This window comes from Cnephaeus nilssonii (assembly GCF_951640355.1).
Source record: "Cnephaeus nilssonii genome assembly, chromosome: 5".
Classification (NCBI taxonomy): domain Eukaryota; kingdom Metazoa; phylum Chordata; class Mammalia; order Chiroptera; family Vespertilionidae; genus Cnephaeus; species Cnephaeus nilssonii.
In genome coordinates, this window is record NC_137076.1 from 4322784 (window position 1) to 4347423 (window position 24640).

The window sequence follows — 24640 nt, forward strand, 5'->3', positions numbered from 1 at the left end:
GAGAGGGGCTGAGGGGGGGCTCTGTGCATGGAGAGGGGCTGAGGGGGGGCTCTGTGCATGGAGAGGGGCTGAGGGGGGCTCTGTGCCAGGCAGGGGGCTGAGGGGGCTCTGCATGGAGAGGGGCTGAGGGGGGCTCTGTGCCAGGCAGGGGGCTGAGGGGGCTCTGTGCATGGAGAGGGGCTGAGGGGGGCTCTGTGCCAGGCAGTGGGCTGAGGGGGCTCCATCTCACTCTGTAGCCCTAGATTTTCACGTTCTCTATACAGACAGCGCCCGGAATGGCTGGAGGAACCTCACAAGCAGATGCATTTGCAAGGGGCACATGGGAATCTCTGCTTCTTTAAGCACTCGGGCTGAAATTGTTGTATGTGCAACTGCTTGTATTCTGCTCCCATGTCCTAGTCACCCAGATGCTTTACAGCCAGAGCTGACGGGGCTCCGTAAGGGGGGCGGGGGGGGGGAGCGCGGAGCAGAGGAGGCTCTCCCTCCCGGGCGGAGGGCTCCTGAGCGACGGAAGGCCGCTTCTCTGCGGAAGGCGGGCGGCGGGAAGCGGCTGTGCAGCTGGGACGGGGGCGTCACCGCTGTGCACTCTGACCCCAGCGCCTTCCACTGTGACAGGAGACCCCCCTCTTGTCTACGTCTCCTGGGGGTCAGGGTCCCGGGAGCAGCATGCTCAGTGTGGGGCTCCCCTGCCATCACTAGGTCTTGTCCTAAAACTGAACCCAAGCAGGCGGCGTGTGGAGTGAAACTATTCTGGAAAGTTCTGTGTTCACCTGGCAGCTCTCCATGAGTTTACTGGCCCCTGAAGCCGACGTCTGCACGAGGGGCAGCTGGCCCAGGGAGAGGCTGCTTGGACTGACGCCCAGGGCAGGGACAGCCTGCAGTGCGGGGCTGGGCCGGGGAGCTGCCGCCGGGTGAGCGTCCTGCCCCGCGGGCTGGCCATCGTCACGGTGGCCCCGAAGCGCAGGAGGGGGCCCTGGGCTGGAGAAGGAAGCCGGTGGGCTGGGACTCAGCGGCAGGCACCATCTCCCTGAATTAGAGGCGTTTTCAGCCCTTTCACTCGTTCTCAAAAAAGGCTTGGGAAGGGCGTAGAAGGGCCGGGCAAAACTTCACAGACGTCATAAATCGAGTCATAAAAGGAAACGCTCTGCCCGTGTTCTGAATGAGGCTGACTCAGCATCCATCTGACTCAGCGCTGAAGGGAAGTCATTTCAGACTCTGACCAAATGCCACGCCAGACAGGGCGTCCTGGTGAGGAGGGGCTTGCCCTCACGGGGCTGGCCAGGGGGCGGCCGTTCACTCCGCGTATGTGTGGCTGGTGATCTGGTGGATCTACTCGGAGGTGAGTGTGAGTTTTCTACCCTATAACACCGTAGGACGTGCGTTTAAAAAGTCTGTATGAAATTCAGAAACGGAAGAGAGGAGGAGTGGAACCCGTCTCACCTTCATTGAGTAGGGCCTCTTACGCTGGAGAGCGCCGACGATTGCCCGGAGCGTCTGAGAATGCGGGCTTCCCACCTCGGGCAGGACCGTCTGAGATTAAGAACATCAGTCAGACAAGTCAGTGTAATTTGTAACATTTGTGTAGAAGCAGCAATCAGAGCATTAGAATATTAACGTTAAAAAACACCCTTCTAACCCATATATTTCACTGCAGACTTAGTTCATTTACCCCAACATCAGAAATGTAAAACAGTGCGCTGAACAGCGCCTCATCCTGCGGCACACCACCCAGCGGGCTTTGCTCCGGCCCGGGCCTCACTGACCACCCAGCGGGCTTTGCTCCGGCCCGGGCCTCACTGACCACCCAGCGGGCTTTGCTCCGGCCCAGGCCTCACTGACCACCCAGCGGGCTTTGCTCCGGCCCGGGCCTCACTGGTCACTCAGCGGGCTTTGCTCCGGCCCGGGCCTCACTGGTCACTCAGCGGGCTGTTTATGAAGAGGACGCCCCCGGGGCAATCCCTGCTCAAGGCGGTGTTTCCAGGCTGCATTGTGAGTGATCAGCGGTGGGACCCTGTGGCACCCCGAGGTCTGGAACTGCCATCCGAGTGCCACTGCTCCACATTAGACCCAAACGCTGCTTTCTCGAGGGGGCGTGGCCTCCCAGAGTCCCTACAGCTGGTTAATGGTCCACAGACGCACAGCCTGGGGACGTGAGCTCTGTCCAGCAGGACAGTAAGTGTCGCCTGCTTCTCAGCCAGAGCCCCCGAGAGCCTGCCGTCCTGGGAGCTTGCCGCAGTCACACACCTCAGCAACCCACACGGCCCGTTTCCATAGGATTGTAAAACAGCAGAAACTCGCCCGTTAGTCACAGGCCACCTCCCACGTGTATTCACGGATGTTAAGGCGGAGCCTTTATTCAATAGGTTACACAGGGCGAGGGTACCCCGTGTGCATGGCTCGAGGCATCAGCTGCCCTACAGAGAGAGCGACAGGTGGTGCTGTGTGCATTTTCTGACGAGGCTGCGAGGAGGCAGGCGGACAGGAGCAGGCCCGCCAGGCGTGCTCTCCGTGGAGGCTGGCGACTCGCATGCACGCTCATCAGCAGAGATGCACTGACCGTTACTGCATCAGCGCACTGCGGAAGGAGAGGTACTTCCACCCTGGCCGGTTGGCTCAGTGGATAGAGCTTTGGCCTGCGGACCAAAGGGTCCCGGGTTCGATTCTGGTCAAGGGCACGTACCTTGGTTGCAGGCTCCTCCCCCTCCCAGGCCCTAGTTGGTGGCATGCAGGAGGCAACCAATCAAACACATCGATGTTTCCCTCTGTCTTTCCCCTCTCTTCCACTCTCTCTAAAAATCAATGGAAAAAATATACTCGGGTGAGGATTAAAATAAATAAATAAAGACTTAAAAAAAAAAGTAGAGGCACTTCCTCTGTTTCATAGAAACATTCTTGAGATTCATAGAGTTGTCTGCCTACTGAATTTTTATTTTTTTAATTACACTTTTCTTTTTTTTTGAAATTGCATTTCTAATCATTCCTTAATTTCAACCCCACACAGATATCTTACCATTTCTAAATCTTCACCTTCTTCTTAAAACTAGCCTCTGAATGGGATACGGCCCCTTTAACTCCTTTAAAGCTATGCTGACTCCTCACCAGCCTGCAACGTTAGCCCCGCCTCCTCCCAGGTGCTGTGCACCTGCCTTCAGACCAGCACGTGGGAACGGACTCTGGTTCTTAGGAACCACCAGCCGGCACAGAGGAGAGCGAAGCCGGCAACGGTGTAACTAAGGTTCCCAATAAATGGGCCTCAAACAAGCGGCAGCCGCTGCTTCTCCGCGTGCACCTTAAAGCCAGGGTGTTCCCTCCACGGGGACCTGCAGCAGGGGGTGCCATTTTGGGGAGCGTTCGCTTGCAGGGCGTTGATCTGCGATGCCTGCAGCTGAGCGCGGGAGAAAGATTTCTGCCCCGTCAGACGTGCAGTTCACTCCAGGTGAGCCCGCAGCCCAAGAAGGACCTCAGTCGCCACCTTGGCCCGCCGACCTGGGAGCACCTGTGCCCGGGCCGCAGCTGAGACTTCAGTGAGGTGCTGCCCGTGCGGTGACGGCCACGTGGTGAGTGCTCAGCGCCGCTGGCAAGCTCTGCTAACCGCACGTGTTTTGTTCGCTTGTCTAATACTTTCCACAAACAACTTTACAGCGGCTAATTGTTATCTAATTGTTAACAATTGTTAACAATTGGAGCTAATTGTTATCCGTCAAAACACGAAATTCTCTCGTTCTTATACAGAACTATTTGCCCCGTTTTCTTTGTAACACGTGGTTGCACATGAACAAAAATACTGAAGAATTTGTGTAGAAACAATGAAAAGAGGCCCACCATGTCCGCGTTGACATGCGCCAGGGACGGCACATTGAATATTCCCTGGATGAGCTCGGGGGGGCTGCTGACGCCCAGCCACAGGAACATGTGCAGCCCGTTGGCCAGGAGGAAGACGCCTTCCTCGGAAAGACGGGCCTCCGAGCAGCGGACGGCGGCGGGCACCGTGGGGCTTGGGCTCTGGGTGGCCGCCGTGTGCTGGCAGACAGAGGCGAGAGTTAGAAACACGTCCTCTCCTCCCTGCCTCTCCCGCTCCCTCCTCCTCCTCCTCTCTCTGCCTCCTTCTCTCCTCCTCCCCCTTCCCTCCTGGGGGTGCTGTTCTTGTCCCTCAGAGCTCGACTTCCTCTGCATGGAGATTGTCCACAATCCGATTTTATCGGAAAAGCAGCTGTCTGCACAATTTACTGCTAACATTCATAGCGATGGAGAGTCCATAGCTTATTTCCAACCTCGCTGGCCTCTGACTGCACTGATATGACAGCCTGGGCTGGTGTGAGCCCCGGATGAGAGAGCAGCCACCGCCTGCTCCCCGCTCCCCTCTCCTCCCCTCCCCCAGCTGGAACTTGACCTTCACAGGACAATGCAGGGGCAGCCCAGACCGACTCCAGAGAAGTAGAACACACTGCCCGGAGGGTGAGGGCAGTCCCTGCACCACGCAGGCGCCCTCACACACTGACCTGCTGACCACAGCCTTTGGTCAGGCCGCTCAGTGCGTGCTGATGGGGTGTGGTGACTGAGCCCACGGACACGCATGTGAGGCCCCACGGCACATGCAGGTGTCTAATGCTCTCGGGGTCTCAGCACCGCCTTTCCAACCTCCCACCACTCAGCGACCTGAGCAGCCAGGGCAGGGGCTCCTCCAGCCCCCCCCCGAGAGTGGCCCACGCAGGAGCCCCTCCCAGCCCCGCCCCTGCAGGTGCTCACTATGGGCAGGAGCTGCGGGTAGAAGAAGAGCTGCGAGTCAGCCACGCCCATGGTCATGACCAGCTGCCGCTGGTACGCCCGCTCGTCCGTGGGGATGTCGGGCCGGCTGAGCAGCACGCAGTTCTTCAGCAAGGAGTTCATGTACACCGGCAGCACTTTCATGGAATCCGGCAGAATGAGCTGAAAGAGAGACACTGTTTCAGACGTCCACCCTTCTCCCAGCTCCATCTCATAGACGTCGGGGAATGGAGCCGTCCAGGGCCCCCTCCGCGTGGCTGCGGGCGAGGAAGCACCCGAGAGAGACAGCGTGTCGAGTGATGGCCATCTGCAAGCAAGTGTCTGGCTGTGAATTCCTGACCTCTTCCCCTTCCAGCTTAACCACGGAAAAGGACATACACATCAGACTGCAGCTGGGGAGGGAATCCCGCAGGGCCTCTGGGCTTGCCCTCCTTGTCCCCATTCCCGCCCCTCCCCTCCTGGTCCTGCCTCAGGACGCAGCGACAGGGAAGGCGGGGCCCCTCCACCAGCTTCAGCGCAGCTGTGCTGAAGGGCTTCCCTCCGCCCTCCCCTCGGAGCCACAGACAGGCCAGGGCATTTCCCTGCCAGCAGAGGTAACACATCGGACCTGCCTGCTGGCGGAAGCTCGGAAGGTCCTTCCAGTGTTGCCTGCAGTTACATGTCTTAACCGAGCCGGGACCACACGACCCCGGGGGGCGCCTCCTTCCATTTCGCACCCTACGACCTCTCTGGCCCCGGCCTCGGCCTGGCCCCGCAAGTCAGTAAAAGCAGTGCTCCCGGGCCCCCAGCGGCGGCCGGCTGTGTGGGGAATCTGGATTCCAGTTAAAGCGCAGGATTCAGGTGCTGGTGCTGCTACGTGTGGGTGGGGCTTCAGGTCCGCGCTCAGCACCCACTTTTGACAAAGGACGACCCGGAAAGCTTTCCCGTCTGCTGCTCACCGTCTCCTTCTAACCCACATGCTCTGCTCAGAAGTGCACCCGGGGCTTGGAGTGGCGCCGGTGTGAGTGACGGGAGGGGTGCGGAGGGGAGAGGCGCAGGCGTGGAGGCGGGGGGGCTCTGCTTTCGGGGAGTGGAGATGCGGGTTTTTAAGGAAGCGTCGGAAACGTCCACGTACTGTATGACGGCCAGGACACGTTTCAAAACTCCCCATGCCGTGAGTTTTTAGGGCATGAGGAGCTGGGATATCTATCCATCGCATCCATGTTACAGACACAAAGAGCTCATCCCGCCGTTAGCTCGTGTCAGCTCGTTAGTGCACCGCCAAGAACGGAAGCACACAGTTCACAACCCGCACAGGAAAGGGAACCCGCATGCACCGTGCGGAGCTCAGAGGTCTCTGCTCGCACGCCGCGGGCGCTGTCCACCCAATGGGCACACTCTCCGGCCACTGAGCTTTGACGTTGGCCATAAAACACCGCATCCCCATCCTCAGTCTTGCTGGTCCCTGAGTCCTGCACAATCTCAAGCCTTCAGCACCCGGCTCGGCGCGAGGAGGCCACACGGCCTCGGCGGGCGCTCACCTGGCTGGCGGCGGACGGGCTGGCGCAGTTCTTGCGGTAGCACGCCAGCATGTGCGAGGTCTGGTTGACCAGGATCTCCCGGATAAGCTTCAGGGGCTGGTGCAGAACCGCCTTGAAAGCTGTGGGCACAGCAGAGCAAGGGTGCGTTTTGGTTCAGAAACGGATCCCTTCACGCAGAACAGAAATCCCAAACTGCTGTCCTCGCGACCACACAGGGAAGGGCAGCCAGGAAGGGGCAGCTCCGTCGCTAGCGCCCGCCTGACGCAGCAGGACGCCCGCCCGGGAGCGCGCCGGCCCCACAAGCGGCCGGACGTCCTGCCTTCCCCAGGGCACGAGTCGTGGAGCTCCACCCAGAGAGGAGGGCTCACCTGCCGACATCCTGGTTCCCACGCTGGATGCTGTTTCTAAAGCCTCGTTAGAATCTCCACTGGGATTGGCCGGGGGTGGGGGTGGGGGGGTCGCAAAGGGAGCTCCACCCTGGCCTCTGCCGTTTCGCAATCCCCGTGGTTTGCAAGCAAGTCAGTGTGGCCAGGGACCACCTCCACTGTCCCGAGTGCCAGAGGGACACGCACTCAAGGAGGCCGAGCGCCACCGTCCACAGGTTCAACTCAGACCCAGGAAGGAAACTAAGACTGCACGGTGGCCTGACCCTCGACCCCTCAGTCCTGCGTTAGAGATGCTGGCTGTCTCCTTCCCCCTTTATACTTGTAAATCCTGAGTGTACCCACAAGACGCTGCACCAGCACAGCTGTGCCTATTACTACGAACTGGACTAGCCACCAGGCTGACTGATCACAGCCGCCCGTGGATTCACGGGTTCCACATCCACGGATTCAACCAATCGTGGATGGAAAACTTAAAGTGATGCAGTGGCTGACGCGTCCTGTGTAGTCAGGCCACCGGGGCTGGTGCACAGGACATTCTCGTCCTCATTCCCTCGCGGGCAGCAGAGCTGTCCCACGGCATCCGCGCTGGTCGGGGCATCTGGACAGTCCCCGTGATTCAGGTCCACAGGATGGTGCGCGCAGGTGGTATGCAAACACTCCGCCATCTACGCATTTACACGCGGGCCTTGAGCAGCCGCGGATTTGGTAGCCGGGGAACCTGAACCGCCCCGGGGTCCGGAGGGCCCTGGCCTGGGCAGGGCGCAGCCAAGCTCACCTGACTTGGCGAAGAAGTTGACGAGGGCGTCCGTCTCGCAGCTCTTGTAGAGGTCGGCCAGCTGCGCGCTGCAGCTCAGGGACAGGTTGTGGATGCGCAGCCTCCGCTGCCCGCCGACGGTGGTGTAGAGCACAGCGCACTGCGGGCGGGCGGCACAGGGAGGTCGTGAGCACGCCCCTCCCCAGCCTGGCCTCGCAGTCTCAGGCTGTGGCTGCAAGCCCGCTCCCTCCCCCCCGAGCTGCGTCTGTGACCGCAGAGGGCAAGGAAGGTGGCCACGCCCGGGGCTTCCTGAGGGTTTCAGGAGAAGCCCACAGGTAGCCGCCTGCCTGCATCTCCACTCCATTCCCGCGGCTCAGATTCCATCGCAGGGACTGGAGAAGTCACGCCTCCTGTCCTGTGACCTCCGCACCCCCCTCCCTTAGGAACATGCGCTGTGAAGCTCAGGTTCATGCGCCCATCGAGCTGCAGAGGCAAGCCAGCACCCTTTCCCCAGAGGCCTGTGGTTTAGAGTAAACGTCAGGGAACTTCTCTTCACGAATGCCAGCCTCTCTCTAAGGTGACGCTGGGTGTGGAAACTAGGACCCTGAGATTCAATGTTTCTTGTTTTAATTCACTGTCTCCCGGGCTTCGAGTTAGTCTTACTGATCACCATGCCCAGTCCCACTTATGCTTGCTCAGAACAGGGCGCCTGCCATATGGCAGGCGCGCGAGACCCGGGCGACGGTGCTGACCCGAGAACGAGTCCTGGCCTGGCCTGCCGATGCCCTGACACTGACCACGGTCCGCGGGCTCTCAGGCAGCGACGTGATTGCTGCAGGGGAGCATTGGAGTGCAGAGCACGGCGGGGTGCTACCTGACGCTCTGCCTCCGGGGAGAGCCGGGTTCCCTGAGACCCACCGGAGAGCACTGTCTCCCGCCATCACCGCGGTAACGGGGCAAAGCTGGGAACGAAAGCCCGGCACCTGGATCAAGGCCCCGCTGTCCTCGCCCAGCTTGTCGTCGTGCTTGAACTCCACGGTCACCGCCTTGTCGCAGTCGATGGCCGCCATCTCCACGTCGGTCGTGTTGTTCATGACGATCCCACCGAAGAAGTCAGTGGCTCGGAAACCTGAGGACGAGGGGAGGGAAGCGTTGCTTCTATGTCACCGTTTTCCCCGCCGGCCTGTCCTGACCTCATAGAGGAAACCACATACAACAGAGGCCCGAGAGCAGCGTGAACGGAAGTACCTGTGCTCGTGCGGACCCGCATGATGGCGTCGAAGCCTATCTTCTTTTCAATGTCGTTCCTGAGGTCGTTCAGGAACTGCTGGCTGTCCAAGTGCATCTGAGAAGGTGAAGTGTGAGCCATGCCCACCAGGTGGCAGTGAAACATAGCAACTCGGTTTTAAAACCTTAGTTCAAACCTGCTTTATCCAGAAATCTTAGAAAGGATTCTTAAAGTTTTTTCAAAAATGTATTTTCATTGATTTCAGAGAGGAAGGGAGAGGGAGAGATAGAAATATCAATGATGATGAGGGAAAATCTTTGATTGGCTGCCTCCTGCACGCTCCCTACTGGGGATTGAGCCTGCAACCTGGGCACGTGTCCTTGACCAGAATGGAACCCGGGACCCTTTAGCCCACAGGCTCTATCCATTGAGCCACACTGACTAGGGCTCTCAAAACGTTTTCAACTTTATTACATGTGCAGCCTTTGGTCTTACCGAGTCCTTTTGACTGGTTTATGGTATTGACATGGGTAGGGGATTTAAGGTAATTATCGATGACAAATAAAAACAGACAGTGACTAACATCTGTCATTATTTTGGGGAACGCTGGTGCCCACTCCATGTTCCCAGGGGCAGGGACATAAATCAGAGGCCCCTGACCCTCTGTCAGGTGAGGGCAGGTGGCTGATCTGATTGGTAAGTTTGGGAGGAGGAACCATGGGCATAGCTGAGCCTCTTCTGCACCCTCCTTCTGGGGAGGCGGCCGGTGCATTCTGCCCTCAATATGGTAAGTTTCCGAGGTCCCCGTGTCCCCAGGAGAAGCCGTGGCTGTGCCAGCCTGTGCCTGGCGCCCTGTCAGTGGCACTAGGAGCCCGGGGTCTGTTACAGGGCCGACACTCGCTCCTCTCCACTCTCTCAGTCCGGGCTCTCTCAGAAGGGATGGGATTATGAACTGACCCCCAAATTGTAGCAATTTAAAACACATATGTTGTCACTTTTAAAACAGTGTCTAAATACACAGAACATGTTTTCCCACCGTGGGTATTCAGCTCCCGGCTGCCTGAGCTCAGCGCCCCACAGGCACTCGGGCGTGGGGTGGGTGGGGCCGGGGAAGGGGAGCACCCCATAGCTCTGAGCTCCCCTCTGTCAAGTGCTCACGGGGCGCAGCTCTGGCCAGGGCTGAAAGCCGCAGAAACCCCGGGGAACAGGGGCTGCCTTACCTGGAAGTTGTTGTATCTGTAAAGGGTCCCTCCCGTGAGCTGAGGCACGAGGCCCAAGGAGGCCACGTCCACGTACTGGCTGGGGAAGAGGAAGAGCGTCACACAGCAGCCGTGGGCCACGCAGTCCCGGGCCAGCGAGTCGTAGACACCGGTCTGGGGCTGGAACAGGACCTGCGGGAAGCGGTGCAGGGAAGGGAAGTGAGCACACGGAACGGCTGGGGCTGAGTTTGGAATCCCTACTGCATTCTTACTGGCTTTCCCCGATGGAAAAGAAGTTGTTTGTGTGCACGAACTGCTGAAGGATGAATTACAACCATCAGCACAGCAGCTTGGGCCGGGCCATCGGGAGAGACGTGTCTGCACACGATTTGACCCTTTGACCTGCTGACACGACCTGAGAAGCTGCTCCGCCACCCGCCCGCTCGTCCTGGACGAGGCCACAGGTCCTGCTCAGGCGATGTCCTGCCGACAGACCCGTCCCTTCCCCAGGCTGCGCATCCGCGGTGTAAGCAGAGTGGACTGAGGGCGTCTGCACAGGAGCGGCTCACCATCCCTCTGCCTTTGCCTCCATCTCACCCCCAGCTCCTCGCCCTACCCTGTCTCGTCACCTGTCTCTTACATGGCTCCTCAGGAAGACAGTCAGCCCGCGCCTCAATGTGGCTGCATCCCACACAGCAGTGTTCCTAGGACAGGACGCTTCCTACGTCACCGATCCCCAGCCCTCCTGCACCGCACGTCCTGGTCACGCTGGCCCCTCCCTTTCCTACACGGCGCACCCGGGCCCTCCTGCACCCCGAGAGCGGCGTGGGGCGCTGCGGAGGCAGCTGGCACCCACCTTCTCCTTGTCCGTGTTGATCAGCTTCTTGTCGTCCCTGTTCCGCAGCTTCCCGGGGGCCTCGGCCGTGGGCAGGGAGGAGTGGAAGATGAGCAGCTTCCCGGGGCAGTCCGCGGCCTGCAAGTCACGGAAGCCTCGCTTAGGGAGCAGAAGTCAATTACGACAGAAGTGCTTCCATGAGCCGGCACCGAGACCCGCTCAGCAACCCTCACCGCAGCCTGCGTCCCTGGGCAGGTCCAGTCCCCCTTCGCAGACATGGGGAAACTGAGGCTTTGAGAAATGAGTGGTGACATGACAGAGCCCACATTTAAATGCAGGTCTGTATCCGCGGTGCTTTAACAACTGGGTGTGTCTTATAGTGTTGAACGTACAGCCCAGTGTTCCAGGACCAGGGACTCATGGCGCCAAAGGAAGTGACAGAATTCCGGGCCACGATGCTGCAGACACTCTTGAGAAACTGGGTAAACACGAATTGAACCTGAAGCGGCATTTCAAGGAAGGAAGCATAAGAATGCCGCAGTGCAGCCCAGCTGGTGTGGCTCAGTGGTTGAGCATCACCTGTAAACCAGGAGCTCACGGTTCGATTCCTGGTCAGGGCACATGCCCAGGTTGCAGGCTCCATCCCCAGTGTGGGGAGTGCGGGAGGCAGCCGATCCATGATTCTCTGTCATCATTGATGTTTCTCTCTCTCCCTCTCCCTTCCTCTCTGAAATAAAAAAAATACATATTAAGGAAAAAGAAACAGAATGCTGAGGTGCTGTGGCAACAGCACACACAGGACCCACCACCCGGGAGATGACGAGGGGAGAGACGTGGGCTCAGACTCAGTCTCTAGAACCTGGAGCGATGAAGGACGACCCGGCTCCAGGGGAGTGGACCCGCAGGAGGGGTGTCTGAACCTGCTCCCGGAGCTGGAAGCCACTGACCACGCGAAACCGACTGCGTGAGAGGGTCCCCACTGCCCCGCGTGCCTCTCCGCCGCCTGGCACGCAGCCCCAGAGCGTGTCTGAATAACAGCCCTGGCCACGTCTGGGCTTTTCTCCTGAGAATCCTGGAGACTCCCCGACACAGGGCAGAGCCCGGGTCCTTTAGGAGGGCGGGGCGGGGCGGGGGCGGAGCGGGAAGCGGGGAGCCGGGAGGGGAGCTGCCTCGTGCACCAGCTGCACACACTGTGGTTCCCTATCCGACCCTCTCTGCCTTTGGAGAAGGTCCTGCGCCCCGAGGACAGAGAGCTGAGCCGCGGCGTCTGCCGGCCCCGCGGCCAGTGCCGGACGCTGCCGGCCTCCGCAGTCCCGTCTGCCGCCGCCTGTCCGGCCTGCTCTCCAGCGCCCGCCCTGCATCCCGCACTGGGGTCTCCTGCCTCCCGGAACAGACCAGGTGCCTCACGTGTTTGTCCCTCAGCCCGGGACCCGGTGCCCCCTGGCCTGGCCTGGAGCTGGGCCGGGGGCACACCAAGGGCCTGGCTCAGCTGGGAGGCTTCCAGCAAGTCACCTGCTACTTGAGTTTGAGAATAACTTCCTTAAAAACAAGCAAAGAGAAGTCCAGGTAAGCCCGCCCTCACATGGGCACCGAGGGATGGTCTGCTGTGCTTTGTGGAGCGGGTCCCAGCGAGGGTCCCAGCTGACACACAGCAACGGCCCACTGCGCTTGCTGCGGCCAGTGGTGAATAGTGAGCAGGGACTCCATGGCTGCTGGCACAGCGAGGAGGAGAAGGAGGATGAGGAGGATGAGGAGGGGGAGGAGGATGAGAAGGGGGTGGGGGGAGGAGGAGAAGGAGGAGGAGGAGGGGGAGGAGGGGAAGGAGAGGAGAGGGAGAGGAGGAGAAGGGGAGGAGGATGAGAAGGAGGGGGAGAAGGAGGAGGATGAGGATGAGGAGGCTGAGGAGGAGGAGGAGGAGGAGGGGAAGGGAGAGGGGGAGGAGGGCGAAGAGGAGGGGGAGGAGGAGGGGAGGGGGAGGAGGAGGAGCAGTGACGCAGCGCAGGCTGGACCACGCTGTCCATGCGCAGGAGGGACACCCGCACTATGTGGTCCAATGCCCAAATCCAAGCACAATGCCCAGTAACACATGTCAAAATGTGAAATTCTAAGACTCCTTTTTCATTTCTATCACTTCTACTATTATAAAACTATTTCTATTATAAAACTGTTTTCTGTTTGCTGTAATTCAAATAGAAAAAGTAAAAACTTTAAAAACTCCATCTCCCCCCTTTCCTGGCGGCCCACCGACTCTCCAAGGCCTTCGCTGGCCAGGCTCTGTCCACTCAGCACCCTCGCTCACGGCGTCCTGCATCCCACGCCTTGCGCTAAGGGAGGGTTAGAGTCCCCACCCCTTCAGCTGAGTGACAGGAGGCAAACTTGAACGTCTCTAAGCCTCAGGTACATAGTACGTGACAGAGGTAACATAGTAACGACATAAATCCTGTTGAGAGAATTCAGTGACGCATGCCTGTTAACACCTCCAGGTGCAAAACTCTAAAGGGAAACCTCAGGGCCCATTAAAAAAATAAAGTTCAATATATATAATTTTAAAGTTCAATCTTTTTTAACAAGCCATGTTTATTTCTTTGTCCTTATGGTTATGAGCTTTAGATTTATAGTTTCACTATTCACATACTGATGAAACATTTTGTAAGTAGAATAAGAGAAAAAGCTCCTGTGCCTACAGCTCTGTATCTGATTGGGCCTGTGCTTGAGAATGAGATGAGTGACACCTGTCACTCTTGCTGTGATGGACCGCAGCGAGCACGATCCCGGGGAAGGACGCCGGGTTCCCAGGCCAGCCTTACAAAGCAGGGTCCTGCCTGCACCTGCCTGGGACCCCCTCTGTCACCGACAGTCACAGGCCCGGAGAGAGGGGAGGGAGTTTTCAGCAGGTCTGGAAGTTCAGATCCTGATGAATCCGTTCAGGGGACTGAATAAAGTTCATAAAAGCCAAAGGGAGGAGCTAAGCTGGAAGCCCTGACAGACCAGAGGCGGGGACGCTGGGGGAATGTGACCGTGGCCGGGCCACTTCCCGAGGCCCGTGGGGAGTCTGGGACAGCCGCTGGCGGCCTCTTCTTCCGCGGGGGACTTCCTTGGTGTGTGTCTGATTTTAAACTGCATTCACTAGCAATTGAAAGGGGCTCCCTCACCTTCAGGGCCTCCATGCCGGCCTGGATGACAGGCGCGAAGACGGTCTCGTTCTCGTTGGAGTCCGCGAACATCTCCGGAATCTGGTCCAGCAAACTGCGGGCAGCGCGGGAGCAAAGGCAGGTCGGTGTGTGCTTCCCCCGACACCAGGGTGGGTCCCAGGGGCGGTCCTCAGGGAATCGCAGCCCGTGTGGTTTGGCACCAAAATGTAGATTTGTTTGGAATATTTACAGAATCATACCCTTTGTAGATGTTTTTTCTATCCTACATTTCCGATGGTTTAGGCTGCAATTCCTGAGTAATTCTTCCATTATTGCCGTTATCACAGGACACACTCACCCAGAGGACGCGCCTGCCTCCTGTGACCTCCCCCCAGAGCAGGGGTGCGGGCTGAGTGAGCACTGACAGGGATGACGGAGGTTCAGGACCCCGTCCGCACCCCTGGCTCATGGCAAAAGCAAACACCGTGTGACTGAATCAAAGCAGAAGCAGACCTGCCGGCAGCGAGGTCATGAAGCAGGGCACTTACTTGTGGATCACAGACTGGGACTCGTGGTAGTTGACAAGAAAACCATCCAACAAGGGCACGAAGACCTCGCCCACGTCGGTCACCACCATCATCTGCGGCTGTGCCAGGTTGCTCTTGACGTTGAAGAAATGGAGCACTTTGTTGTAGGTGACGAAGCCCACGCGGACGGCTGAAGGCGCCTCTGGCTCTTCCCTGCGGGGAGACAGAGTCCGAGCCCTTCCTTAGCCCCAGAGAGGCCTCCGGGGTCAGTGTGCTCCCAGGGGCAGAAGCGCGTCGAGTCTCGCCTGAGCCGTGTTCACCAGATGCACACGAGAGGGAGTCATGGCGGGGGGGGTGGGGGGTGTGGGGGTGTGGGGGGGGGGATAGCACAGACATCAGGCAGCTGACAAAGAAAACACTCAGAATTCTAAGTAAAATACCAAGTAGAAGTTACTAAAAATGCTCGGATTCCTTCAATCTCATACTTCTTCTTACACCTATTCTCAACCCACAGCTACGTTTTTATAAACAAGCGAGGCCCCTCCTTTCCTTATAAGCAGAGCCCCCTGGAGCCGCCGGAGACGTGGAGCCTCGGCTTTCAATCAGCCCGGCGGGAGGTGTTTACACCACAGGCATGAGCACAGGACCATCAGGGCTTCATCGGGGGCTGGGTTACCAGCATCCCACGGGGTAACGCCTGTTTCCCAGCAAGCCTTCCATTACATCAGGCAGAAAACGTCCAGCAGATCACGAAGGGCATTTATTTTCTTTTAATGGCTAATTTGGAGTCAACGAAGACATAAAGCAGAAAAGAACACTGACACACAAGAATCTGGGTGGGTTTTCCCACTGGATTTGGACATTTGCAAGTGATGGGAAAGGAGCATCCCGGGTTCGTGGCCTCCCTTAAAATCAAGTTAACGTTTTAAAAAACATCTAATCAGAGCATCTCACATTGTTGCAAAGTGTTAGTTCATATTTCCATGGGGACATATTTTTTTAATTTGAGAACAGGGAACTATCTTAAAATGTTCCTTGTAACAGTATAACTGCCTGGTTAAATCATATCGAGAGAACACGAAACCCCGGCCTGTCCTTCACATTAATGCCACCCCGCGTAATAAGACATAAGGGACTCATGCGAACAACACATTCTGCTCGGCGTGTCCACTCCCAGCTCCCTCAGGGCTCGCCCTGACTGTTTCAGTGGGAGGACTGACAGAGCAACACTGAGATGCTAGGAACCACGCAAACCAGAACGTTCCCAGACCAAGCATCTGGAGCATTTCAGCTGCAGCAGCATTACACACAGTCAGCAAAAAACAGAGTTTGCCGGGCACAACAGGTGCAACACTTCAAATCTTGTCTTTCCTCTTCCAGAGAAGTCAGACAGAAAAGCCAGGTGACATGGCAATTTCAAAGATGTAAGTTCAGAGTTAAATAGTAAAAAAACGGGTGCCCAGCTGGAGTGGCTCAGTGGTTGAGCATGGACCTATGAACCAGGAGGTCACGGTTCAATTCCCCATCAGCGCACATGCCTGGATTGGGACTCGATCCCCAGGAGGGTGTGCAGGAGGCAGCCGATCCATGACTCTCTCATCATTGATGCTTCTATCTCTTTCCCTCTCCCTTCCTCTGAAATCAACACAAATATGTTTTTTAAGAAGTGGGGCCTTTCCTTTTCTAAAGATCAGCTAAGCGACTAGCATACCGTAGACAGTGATCAAGACGTACCGCGCTGTCTAAAGGCTATCTGCGTATCGCCTGCTCGGCTCAGAGAAGTCAGCCACACCGATGGCAATGTTACCACAGACAAGATAAAGCTACACACACACACACACACACACACACACACACTCACACGGCGCAGAGTAAATCCGGGGGAGAAGGAACACAGATCCGTTTGGAAAGGTCAAGGGAGAGAAGGTATTGGGTTTGAATGAAAACTCTCAAGAGGAGTCTGTCCAAAGCACAGGGACCCCTGCGGCCCTATGACTGTGTCTCGGCGTCTGCCCGGTCACCCTTCGGCGCCGACGGGCTGTGCGACGCCTGTGGAGGGAGTGGGATTCACACATATCACACCCGTGTGGAAGGGGAAGGCTGGCGCAGTGATGAGGGGAATGCCCAGCTCAGGGGACAGAGGAGAGGGAAGAGCGAGGCCATTTCCAGGAGTCAGCGCCCTCCCAGCTGGAAGCTCAGACCAGGCCGGCAGCCTGGGGAGGGCGGGGACCACGCGTCTGCTCAGCGAGCCCTCCGAGGCTGCGCACTGGACATGCCTCTTACGCCCTCCTCACGCGTGCTCAGCACCCTTCCCTTTAGGGTTCCCCTGAAAGCACCTCACTGTTTTTAAACAGCCCCTCCCCCGCTGCTTCTCCAAACCGTCCTCAGGAATATTATGGCTTCATTGTCACGGATACAAACAAACCTGCTCCTGCCGGTCCGCCCACCCGTCTGCCCGCCCGCGGACCTGGGGCCCTGAGGCGGCGGGCACCCACCCCAAGCATTGCTTTCCAGACGGGGTGCTGGTGCCCAGGGTGGGGGGCGGTGCTGAGGCCCTGCCCCGAGCCTCCCACCGGGCTGAGTCTGCGCGCTCCAACAGCCACTGCTCCCCTGCCCACAGCTGTGGCGGAAGGAGAGCCACGTGCCCATCCGAGGGCGGAGGGCGAGGGCACCCTTCGCTGGCTCCCCGAGCTCCCGCCACACCCAGCAACCACCAGTTCCCTCTGGAAACCAACGCCTGGAGAACGAGCAGCAGCTCCCATGTTCCCCGGCGCACGGGACCTGCCCGCGCTGGTAAAGGTGGGGAGGTCACTGGCACCACAGCTCACCAGCCTGTGCGCCCAGACTCCACACGCGGCCAGGCGCCTACCTGGGCAGCCTTTCCAGCACCGTCTTCAGCTCCTCGCAGATGAGCCGCACCAGCCCGCTCTTGATGTTACTGTAGGACACGTCGATCATGAAGATGAAGGCGGGAGGGTTGGGAGGCTTGTTCTTCTACAGGAAGCAGACAAATGACAGAAGCCGGTTACACTGTGAGAGGCACAGTCACTCACACAGCACTCTCGCAGGCCACCAGGTGTTTTGCTTACGACTCGTGGGGAATCAGCCACCGAGCACGGCAAAGGCTGCTATCTCCAGGCCGGGACCCCGTCAGCCCCACATGCTGGGGGGGCTCCCTGCTGGGACCCCCAGACCTGATGGCTCCCAGTGCCCAGGGGAGTGGGCTGGGGGGCTCACTTACAACCTGCCTCAGGGAAGGTGAACCCGCAAATGGTGCCAGAAAAGAGGACACATAATTAGTTCTTGTCTTTGAAACTGCAGTACAACTGCATTAGCTTCAGTTCGCTATTCTCAACTCTCTTCCTTGATAAGCCATTTCAATGTTAAAGACAGGAAATTACATACTAAAATATAATTGTACTGAAAAAATTAAACTACATTGTTAAATACTTCCCACTTCTAACGTACTTAGGATAAAGCATGGACGATGTGGCCTTTTCTCTCTGTGTTTAAAATAATCACTTTAACACAAAGCAGCTGCCACATGGAGCTCTGTGGCCCCTCTGCTGGCCGGGTCACACACTGAGGAAGGGATTCGCCAGCCGACCTTACACAAATATTTAGAAAAGAGAGCCACAGGCAAACGACTTTAGTGTCTCACACTAACAGAGAAAATAAAGAGGTAAGACTAATTTCATTTTAGCTTTATAATAAATAATAGAAATGTCTAAAAAATGTACTTTGCTATAATTATAAAATTAATGATAATATTTCCAAACTAGAGGCCCGATGCACGCAATTCGTGCAAGAGTAGGCCTTCCTTCCCCAGCTGCCGGCATCGGCTTCCCTTGCAGCCCCAGCTTCATCCAGAAGGACGTCCGGAAGGTCGTCCAGTCTAATTAGCATATTATGCTTTTATTATTATAGATTATCTTACTGATTCATTCTATAAGCACTACGAGGCTAGCTATAACGTTCTTCTAGTAAAAGTTCTTCACATGAAGTAAGAGAAGCAGGCCCTGGTGGGTAGCTCTGCTGGTTAGAGCATCGTCCGGATTTGCCAGGGATGCGGGTTCCCCCAGGTCAGGGCACATAGAAGAATCAGCCAACAAATACAGAAATATGTGGAACAACAAATCAACGTTTCTCTCTCTCCTTTCCTCTCTAAAATCAATCAATCAATAAATAAGAAAAAAGTTACAGGACTTAAAAATCATCAACCTGAAAGCCTCAATCCTTTGGCATATCCAAAATCAGACCAACAGGCAAGTGAATGGAATCTGTTGCTCTTCACATGAGCAATTTATTGCACACACTCCTGGTTCCACCTACTCTAACTCGGACATAGACCTATGCTGATGGATTTGGAATGAAAACAACCATTCCCACCAATTAAACTAAAATGCCTTCGTGGCCAACCCACATGTGCCTTCCCATTCTGTGTGCTCTCACCCTCACCCCCGCCCCGGCCTGGCCCAGCGTCTCCATGGCGCCACCGTACGCGCTCCTACAGAAGGCTTCCTGTAGCTCGTTTCCTGTGTGCGCAGAGCTAATTCATCGTCCCTCTAAATGACATGCTCTTCCCACGCCTCTTTCCCTATCAATGACATCACCACACATCAACCCAAAGGCTTGAGACGTGGGGTCAGATCTGACTGTTCCCTTTCTTCCCATCACTGAGTCCCAGGGGCTAATTCTTTCAAAATGCTCCTTTCACGTTTCACCCCATCCCTACTCTTCCCCGTCCAGCTCTGTCATCTCGTGCCCAGAAGCTGTAAGGACTTCATCGTTGGCTTTCTTAACCCATTGCTCAACCCACTCGATCCAGCTGCTTCGCCCAGCCAAGCTCATGTCTGACCTCGGTACAAACCTGGCTCTAAATGACACCATACTCCATGACACTGCATTCCTCGCCGCTGCCCTCTACGACACCACACTCCATGACACCTCACTCTGACAGCACCCTCCGTGACGCCGCCCTCCGCACTCCATGACACCGCACCCCCTGACACCACACTCCGTGACACCTCACTCTGACAGCGCCCTCCGTGACACGGCACTCCGCACTCCATGACACCGCATCCCCTGACACCACACTCCGTGACATACCACTCTGTGACACTGCCCGCCATGACACTGCACTAAACCGCTCTCAGAGGTCACTGCTTCCCGACAGGGACGTGGAGCAGACCCAGCCTCCTCCTGAGCATCCGCACTTGGAGGCTCAGCAGGCCGCTCACGTTGTGGCGACCAAAGCACCATGCTGTCCTCCCTCTGCTGCTCTCCTGCCCGTGGCTGCTGTCTCATCCCTTCTCTTTCTCTAAGAAGTCCCTCTCCTCCCCTTCCCACCGCCCAACCACAGACACCACTTTCACTCGCTCAGGTGGAACCGGCACCTCCATATGGCGACTCCCCATAGTCTCTCGTCAGGGGCTCCTCTGAGCTCCAGACCAGCATCCGACTGACCACAGCACAGCGCCACAGGCCGGTCCCAGCTCCTGACACTCGGATTCCAGCCGTCTACACCACGTCTCTCCCACTCTCCTGGTCTTTTCTGTAAGAACTTACAGAACACTGATCGTCTGACACCATCTTGCAATCTCTCTCCGTGGAGCTGTCACCTCCCTGGCCACCACACCCATCCACTGGAAGCCCTCTGTGCCCCCGGTCCAGTCCCCAAACACAGACCCTCACTGTCTCTCTTCTATATGACCTTTGGTTGTGGTAAAAATGCACCTGACATGAGACACACTGTCACAGGTCAGTGGTGTGAACTGCATGCATACCGCTGTGCGGCCATCACCCCCCCAAGTCTAGACGGCCTTCCCCCGCAGAACAGCCTGCGCCATCAACAGTCACTCCCATCGCCCCTCCCTCCAGCCCCTGGCAGGCTGCAGCCTACCTCCGGCAGCTGCCTTCATGAATCTAAGTCTCTCGGTGCTGTGCATCAGAAGAATCCCAGTATTTGTCTTCGCTGTGACTGGCTTACTTCACTTCGTACAAAGCCCTTAACATTCACCCGTGTTGTAGCACGTGTCAGTTTCCTGTCTTTAAGGAGAATGATAGTCCATCGTATGGGCGTCACACGCGCTGTGCATCCGCTCGCCACCGATGGACACTGGGCGCTCCGCCGCCTGTGAACGTGGGTGCTCTGCCTCCTGGAGACCCTGCTCTCGTGACTGGGATTCCCCGCAGAGGGAACTGCGGGGCCACACAGGTGTTCTGTTTCCCTTTTTGAGGAATTGCTCCACAGCCCTCCTTCCTCTCGCTTGGATGGCCCCATTGACTTCCAACCCCTCATCTCGCTGTGGAGACTGCCGCCGGCAGCCCCTGCGGAGGCTCGGAGCAGGTGGCAGTGCCGCTGCCGGAGGTGGGCGCCGACCGTGCCCCAGGCCGAGAGCCCGGCACAAAACCGGGGTCAGCACTGTGACAGCGAACGGGTGTGCGGGCGGCTGGCGGGTGGGACGCTCCCTCCCTGCCTGCACTTGGCTCATGGCCTCGCGAAGTCACAGTCCTTCGGTGGCTGGCACTGTAGATGCCACTGTCACACGCATAACAAACGAAGAGGCCAGAGATGGGAGGCCAAACCCAGGCGGCAACAAGAGGAGAGCCTGTGTGTCCATCCCAGCTCCCGCCATCGGCTGCCACTCAGTTCCTCCCGCCATCTGTGCTGGCCATTCACAGCACCTCCGACCCAGAGCCACAGCCTCGGGGCCTGGGCCAAGAACCTGGCCAGAAAAGTGTTTTGTTTGGTCAAGTGTTTTAAAAATATTTTACTTTGTGTTTTGGAGCGCCCAAGTTTGGGGATATACTGTCCAATTCCGCCAGGCCCCACCCTAGGCCCCTGGGCGCACCCACAGCGCCTCCCAGCCCCAGGAAAGCGGAGAAAGCAGAGAATATGCACGTGGCCACACCCAGTCAGGGCGCAACCCGCTCCACGCCACTCCTTCAAGTCCCTCCCTGGCCCACCCACCCTGAGTTCCTGCGGGCGTGTTCCTAAGGCACCTTACATCTGGGTTGAGCAGGCCTACGCATGGTGAGTACCTTGAGGTCAGGTTCATTATCTTGCTAGTTTTGGTCTCTCACAGCATAGAGCCAAGTGCCTTGGGCGTGTTAGGCATCCAAAAGAATGTCAAAGTGAAGTAAAACTATGAGGAAAAATGGTATTTTCATTTAGAAATAAAGGCTGGTTTGGAATGAGTTTTAATTTCAGGCGTATTTTATATGCAGATATCGTCCGTGAACTTCTAAAAGCTGTCAGTCACGTGACAGTGTGGGGTCTTGTCCTGCAGGTGCTTCGTGGTGGGCCTGTGAAGACCCGTCTGCATGTCTGCAGAGCCTGAGGGGGACAGGGCTCTGTGGTCCAGCCACGTCACTCTGTACGTGGGACCCACGTTGGTACTTAAGCTCTCCAAGCCTCAGTTTCCCCTGCAGCGCCGTGCTCACCGCAGGGTGCACCATGAGGAGGTCACACCGAACAGAGCCTCGAGCACAGCGTCACACGTAGTAAATGTTAAATAACTTACACATGGTGTTAACTAAACTAAAATGAATAAGAAAATGTGAGTTTGCAATTCCCCTTTAAGTTCTACATGTTAAAAAATACACATACAAATAAAATAAGCTCTTTCTCATCATCCAAACCTGTAAAGCAACTCATTGTGATACTTAACCTTTTGCACTCGGATGTCGAGTGTGACTCGACACGGTTAGCATCGGTAGCAAAGGGTTAGCAAGTGCAAAGGGTTAATGTACATTGAAGCTATAATTAAACTTGAAGACACTTACACATCTTTTATTAGGAGCCTCACTTGGAATAATAAAGGGAAGATTAAGCTTATAAACCTCTTCGAAACGCACAGCTTTTCTTTGGTCCGTGCCTGTGGCGGAGTTTCCCACTGGTCAGACATCCGGGACATTTCCCAGTGCCTCTCCAGATAACAGAGGTTAAAGCACTGAGACTTTTGTTCCCAGAAATAGATCTGGCTCTCTGCTTCAGTTTCTACTAAAAAAGCATAAAATCAAGATACTGTGGCCTTGTTGGCAGAGAACTGGGAGCTCAGAGTTAGATTTATGCTACGGTTCCAAAGATCAGCGAGTAAATTCTGCACCCTGGTTTTGACGGCTTTATCACATTTAATTAGGACGTTTATGTTCACCCAACATTCTTCCGTCAACAGCAAACTGCCCCAAAGCAGTTGATCCTTTAGGACACATTTTTCTCCCTGAAATAAAGCATTTGTACCAGGAATGTTCATCTACTTCCCAAACCATGTTCAAATGTTATATTTTAAACTAACAAAGCATTAACCTTTTATAACTACTTCTATGTGCTGTAGAAAAACAACCCCATATAAAACACTAAAACAAATGCAAAAGTTAAATTAAAAACATGCTGAAGTCCGAGCAGCTGAAAAGCTTCCAGTTGGAAAAATGTTCTGTGTTTGCACTGAGCGCGGGGCAGGCCTGCGAGCCCGCTGCAGCGCTCCGGTCAGGGGCTCTTTCTGGGCCTGGCCTGAGCGCGGCCCTCTGCCCGGGGAGAGGGCGTCGGTCAGGGCCTGCTTCTTCAGGCGCCACGTGGCCCTTCAGCCATCCGCTGAAATCTGACTTCAAGTCACCGAGAACTTCCAAGCCCTGCAAGGTACCCATGCTGATGCCACCATCACTGTGCCCTGGAGAAGGGACACAGCCAGTCCTGGGAACAGGCACACACCTGCAGACTCCCGCATTCGCTCGCTCGCTCGCTCGCTCACTCACTCACTCACTCACTCGTCCCACACCCCCTGGTCCACTGCCTGCCTGTGCCAGACGCCGTGGCCGACCACAGAGTTAGCTGGGACAAGATTCCTGTCCCCAGGGAGATCAGAGCCTCTGAAGAGGGAAGACACAGATTTACAATCCACAGCAATAACTGCTAAAACATACGGACCAAGTTCTATGAAAACAACAGCAACAACGGAAGGTTAGTGAACGGCCACCACGACGACGTCAGAGAAAGGTGCTGTGCACACACACACACACACACATGTAAACAAAAGCCCGGCCAGGTGCTCGGGAGTAAGCAGGAGTCTGCGGGGGGCGGGGAGGGGGGAGTGGGTGGGCGGCAGCTCTAACAGAAGGCTGACCTTGTACAAAGTACAGAGCCTCAAAGCGGGGGCGGGTCAGAGCAGGGGTCGAGTTCTGTACAAGTGAGGACAGCGCTGGGTGGTAGTCTGGGCCCCGCAGTTAGTGGTCTTACAAGGAAGCTTACATCCCTCAACTTAATGCTTTAGATTACGGAAGTGGGGGAGCCGCATGGCCACATTTCAAGGCCAAGGTCCCCAGCTGCTGAGAGCTGGGGGATTCTGAGGGTGTCGCTCCCGTGGCGACAACAGAGACGGGAGCACAGAAACACGCCCCTGGTCTGCAGCCCGTCCTGCTGAGCTTTGGCCTGGGAAGTGAGGCACATGGCGTGAGAGGACAAAGCCAGTAAGAAGGAGGCAGCAGCCGAAACAGGTTTGGCTCAGTGGATAGAGCGTCGGTCTGCGGACTGAAGGGTCCCAGGTTCGATTCCGGTCAAGGGCATGTACATTGGTTGTGGGCACGTCCCCAGTGGGGGATGTGCAGGAGGCAGCTGGTCGATGTTTCTCTCTCATCGACGTTTCTAACTCTCTATCCCTCTCCCTTCCTCTCTGTAAAAAATCAATAAAATATATTAAAAAAAAAAAAAAAAAAAAGGAGGCGGCATTGCGGACCCGCACGTTCTGCCTGGAGGGGACACAGCATTAGGCCACTGCTTTCCGTGTCTGCACGTTGTATGAAATGGCCACTGCCGTGTGTTGCTGTCTCCTCGTGTTCCCAGCCCGGAGGCTTGCTTTGTGCCGAGGCCCCCACACCCGGTGGCACCGGCATGCTTTGTCAGTTCTTCGCACACGTGGTCATTCACGTGGACGTGACACTGCGTGCGGACACTGGCGTGCTGGGAACACTTACTCTGCAGTAATCCAAAGTGGCCACGAACTCGTAGGAGCCCAGAGACAGCTCCGGCCTCTCGCCGTGGTCCAGCCGCCGGCCGACGTGGTCCAGATGCTGGAAGTAGAATGGCGGGACTGACAAAACAAAACGGGAAAGGAAATCTTTTGTTTTATAGCACAGACAATGCAGTACGTTCTCAAAATTGATGGTGGGCGGGACGGAGTTAGGAGGAGGGGAAACAAGTATTCTGAGCTGGAATGTAATATATTCTGAAGACCCACTCTCTAAAAGCGTGTCTTGGAAAGAATGAGGGTTTTCTAAAAAAAAAACCTCCTGACCTCC

General features: G+C 56.6%; 1 protein-coding gene across 1 annotated transcript in view; it reads right to left on the bottom strand.

The window, feature by feature from the left end:
* The window catches only part of SEC24D (SEC24 homolog D, COPII coat complex component), a 65400-nt gene that overhangs the window by 2710 nt on the left and 38050 nt on the right, over window positions 1-24640 (bottom strand). The window contains exons 10-22 of the mRNA XM_079771076.1: window positions 24317-24432; window positions 17214-17338; window positions 14366-14557; window positions 13839-13932; window positions 10708-10824; window positions 9873-10043; window positions 8673-8769; window positions 8408-8553; window positions 7446-7584; window positions 6285-6403; window positions 4747-4926; window positions 3823-4020; window positions 1441-1530 (exon numbers count right to left, since the gene is read on the bottom strand). Of these exons, the coding sequence (XP_079627202.1) occupies window positions 1441-1530; window positions 3823-4020; window positions 4747-4926; window positions 6285-6403; window positions 7446-7584; window positions 8408-8553; window positions 8673-8769; window positions 9873-10043; window positions 10708-10824; window positions 13839-13932; window positions 14366-14557; window positions 17214-17338; window positions 24317-24432 (1784 nt within the window). The remainder of the gene's footprint in view (window positions 1-1440; window positions 1531-3822; window positions 4021-4746; window positions 4927-6284; window positions 6404-7445; window positions 7585-8407; window positions 8554-8672; window positions 8770-9872; window positions 10044-10707; window positions 10825-13838; window positions 13933-14365; window positions 14558-17213; window positions 17339-24316; window positions 24433-24640) is intronic.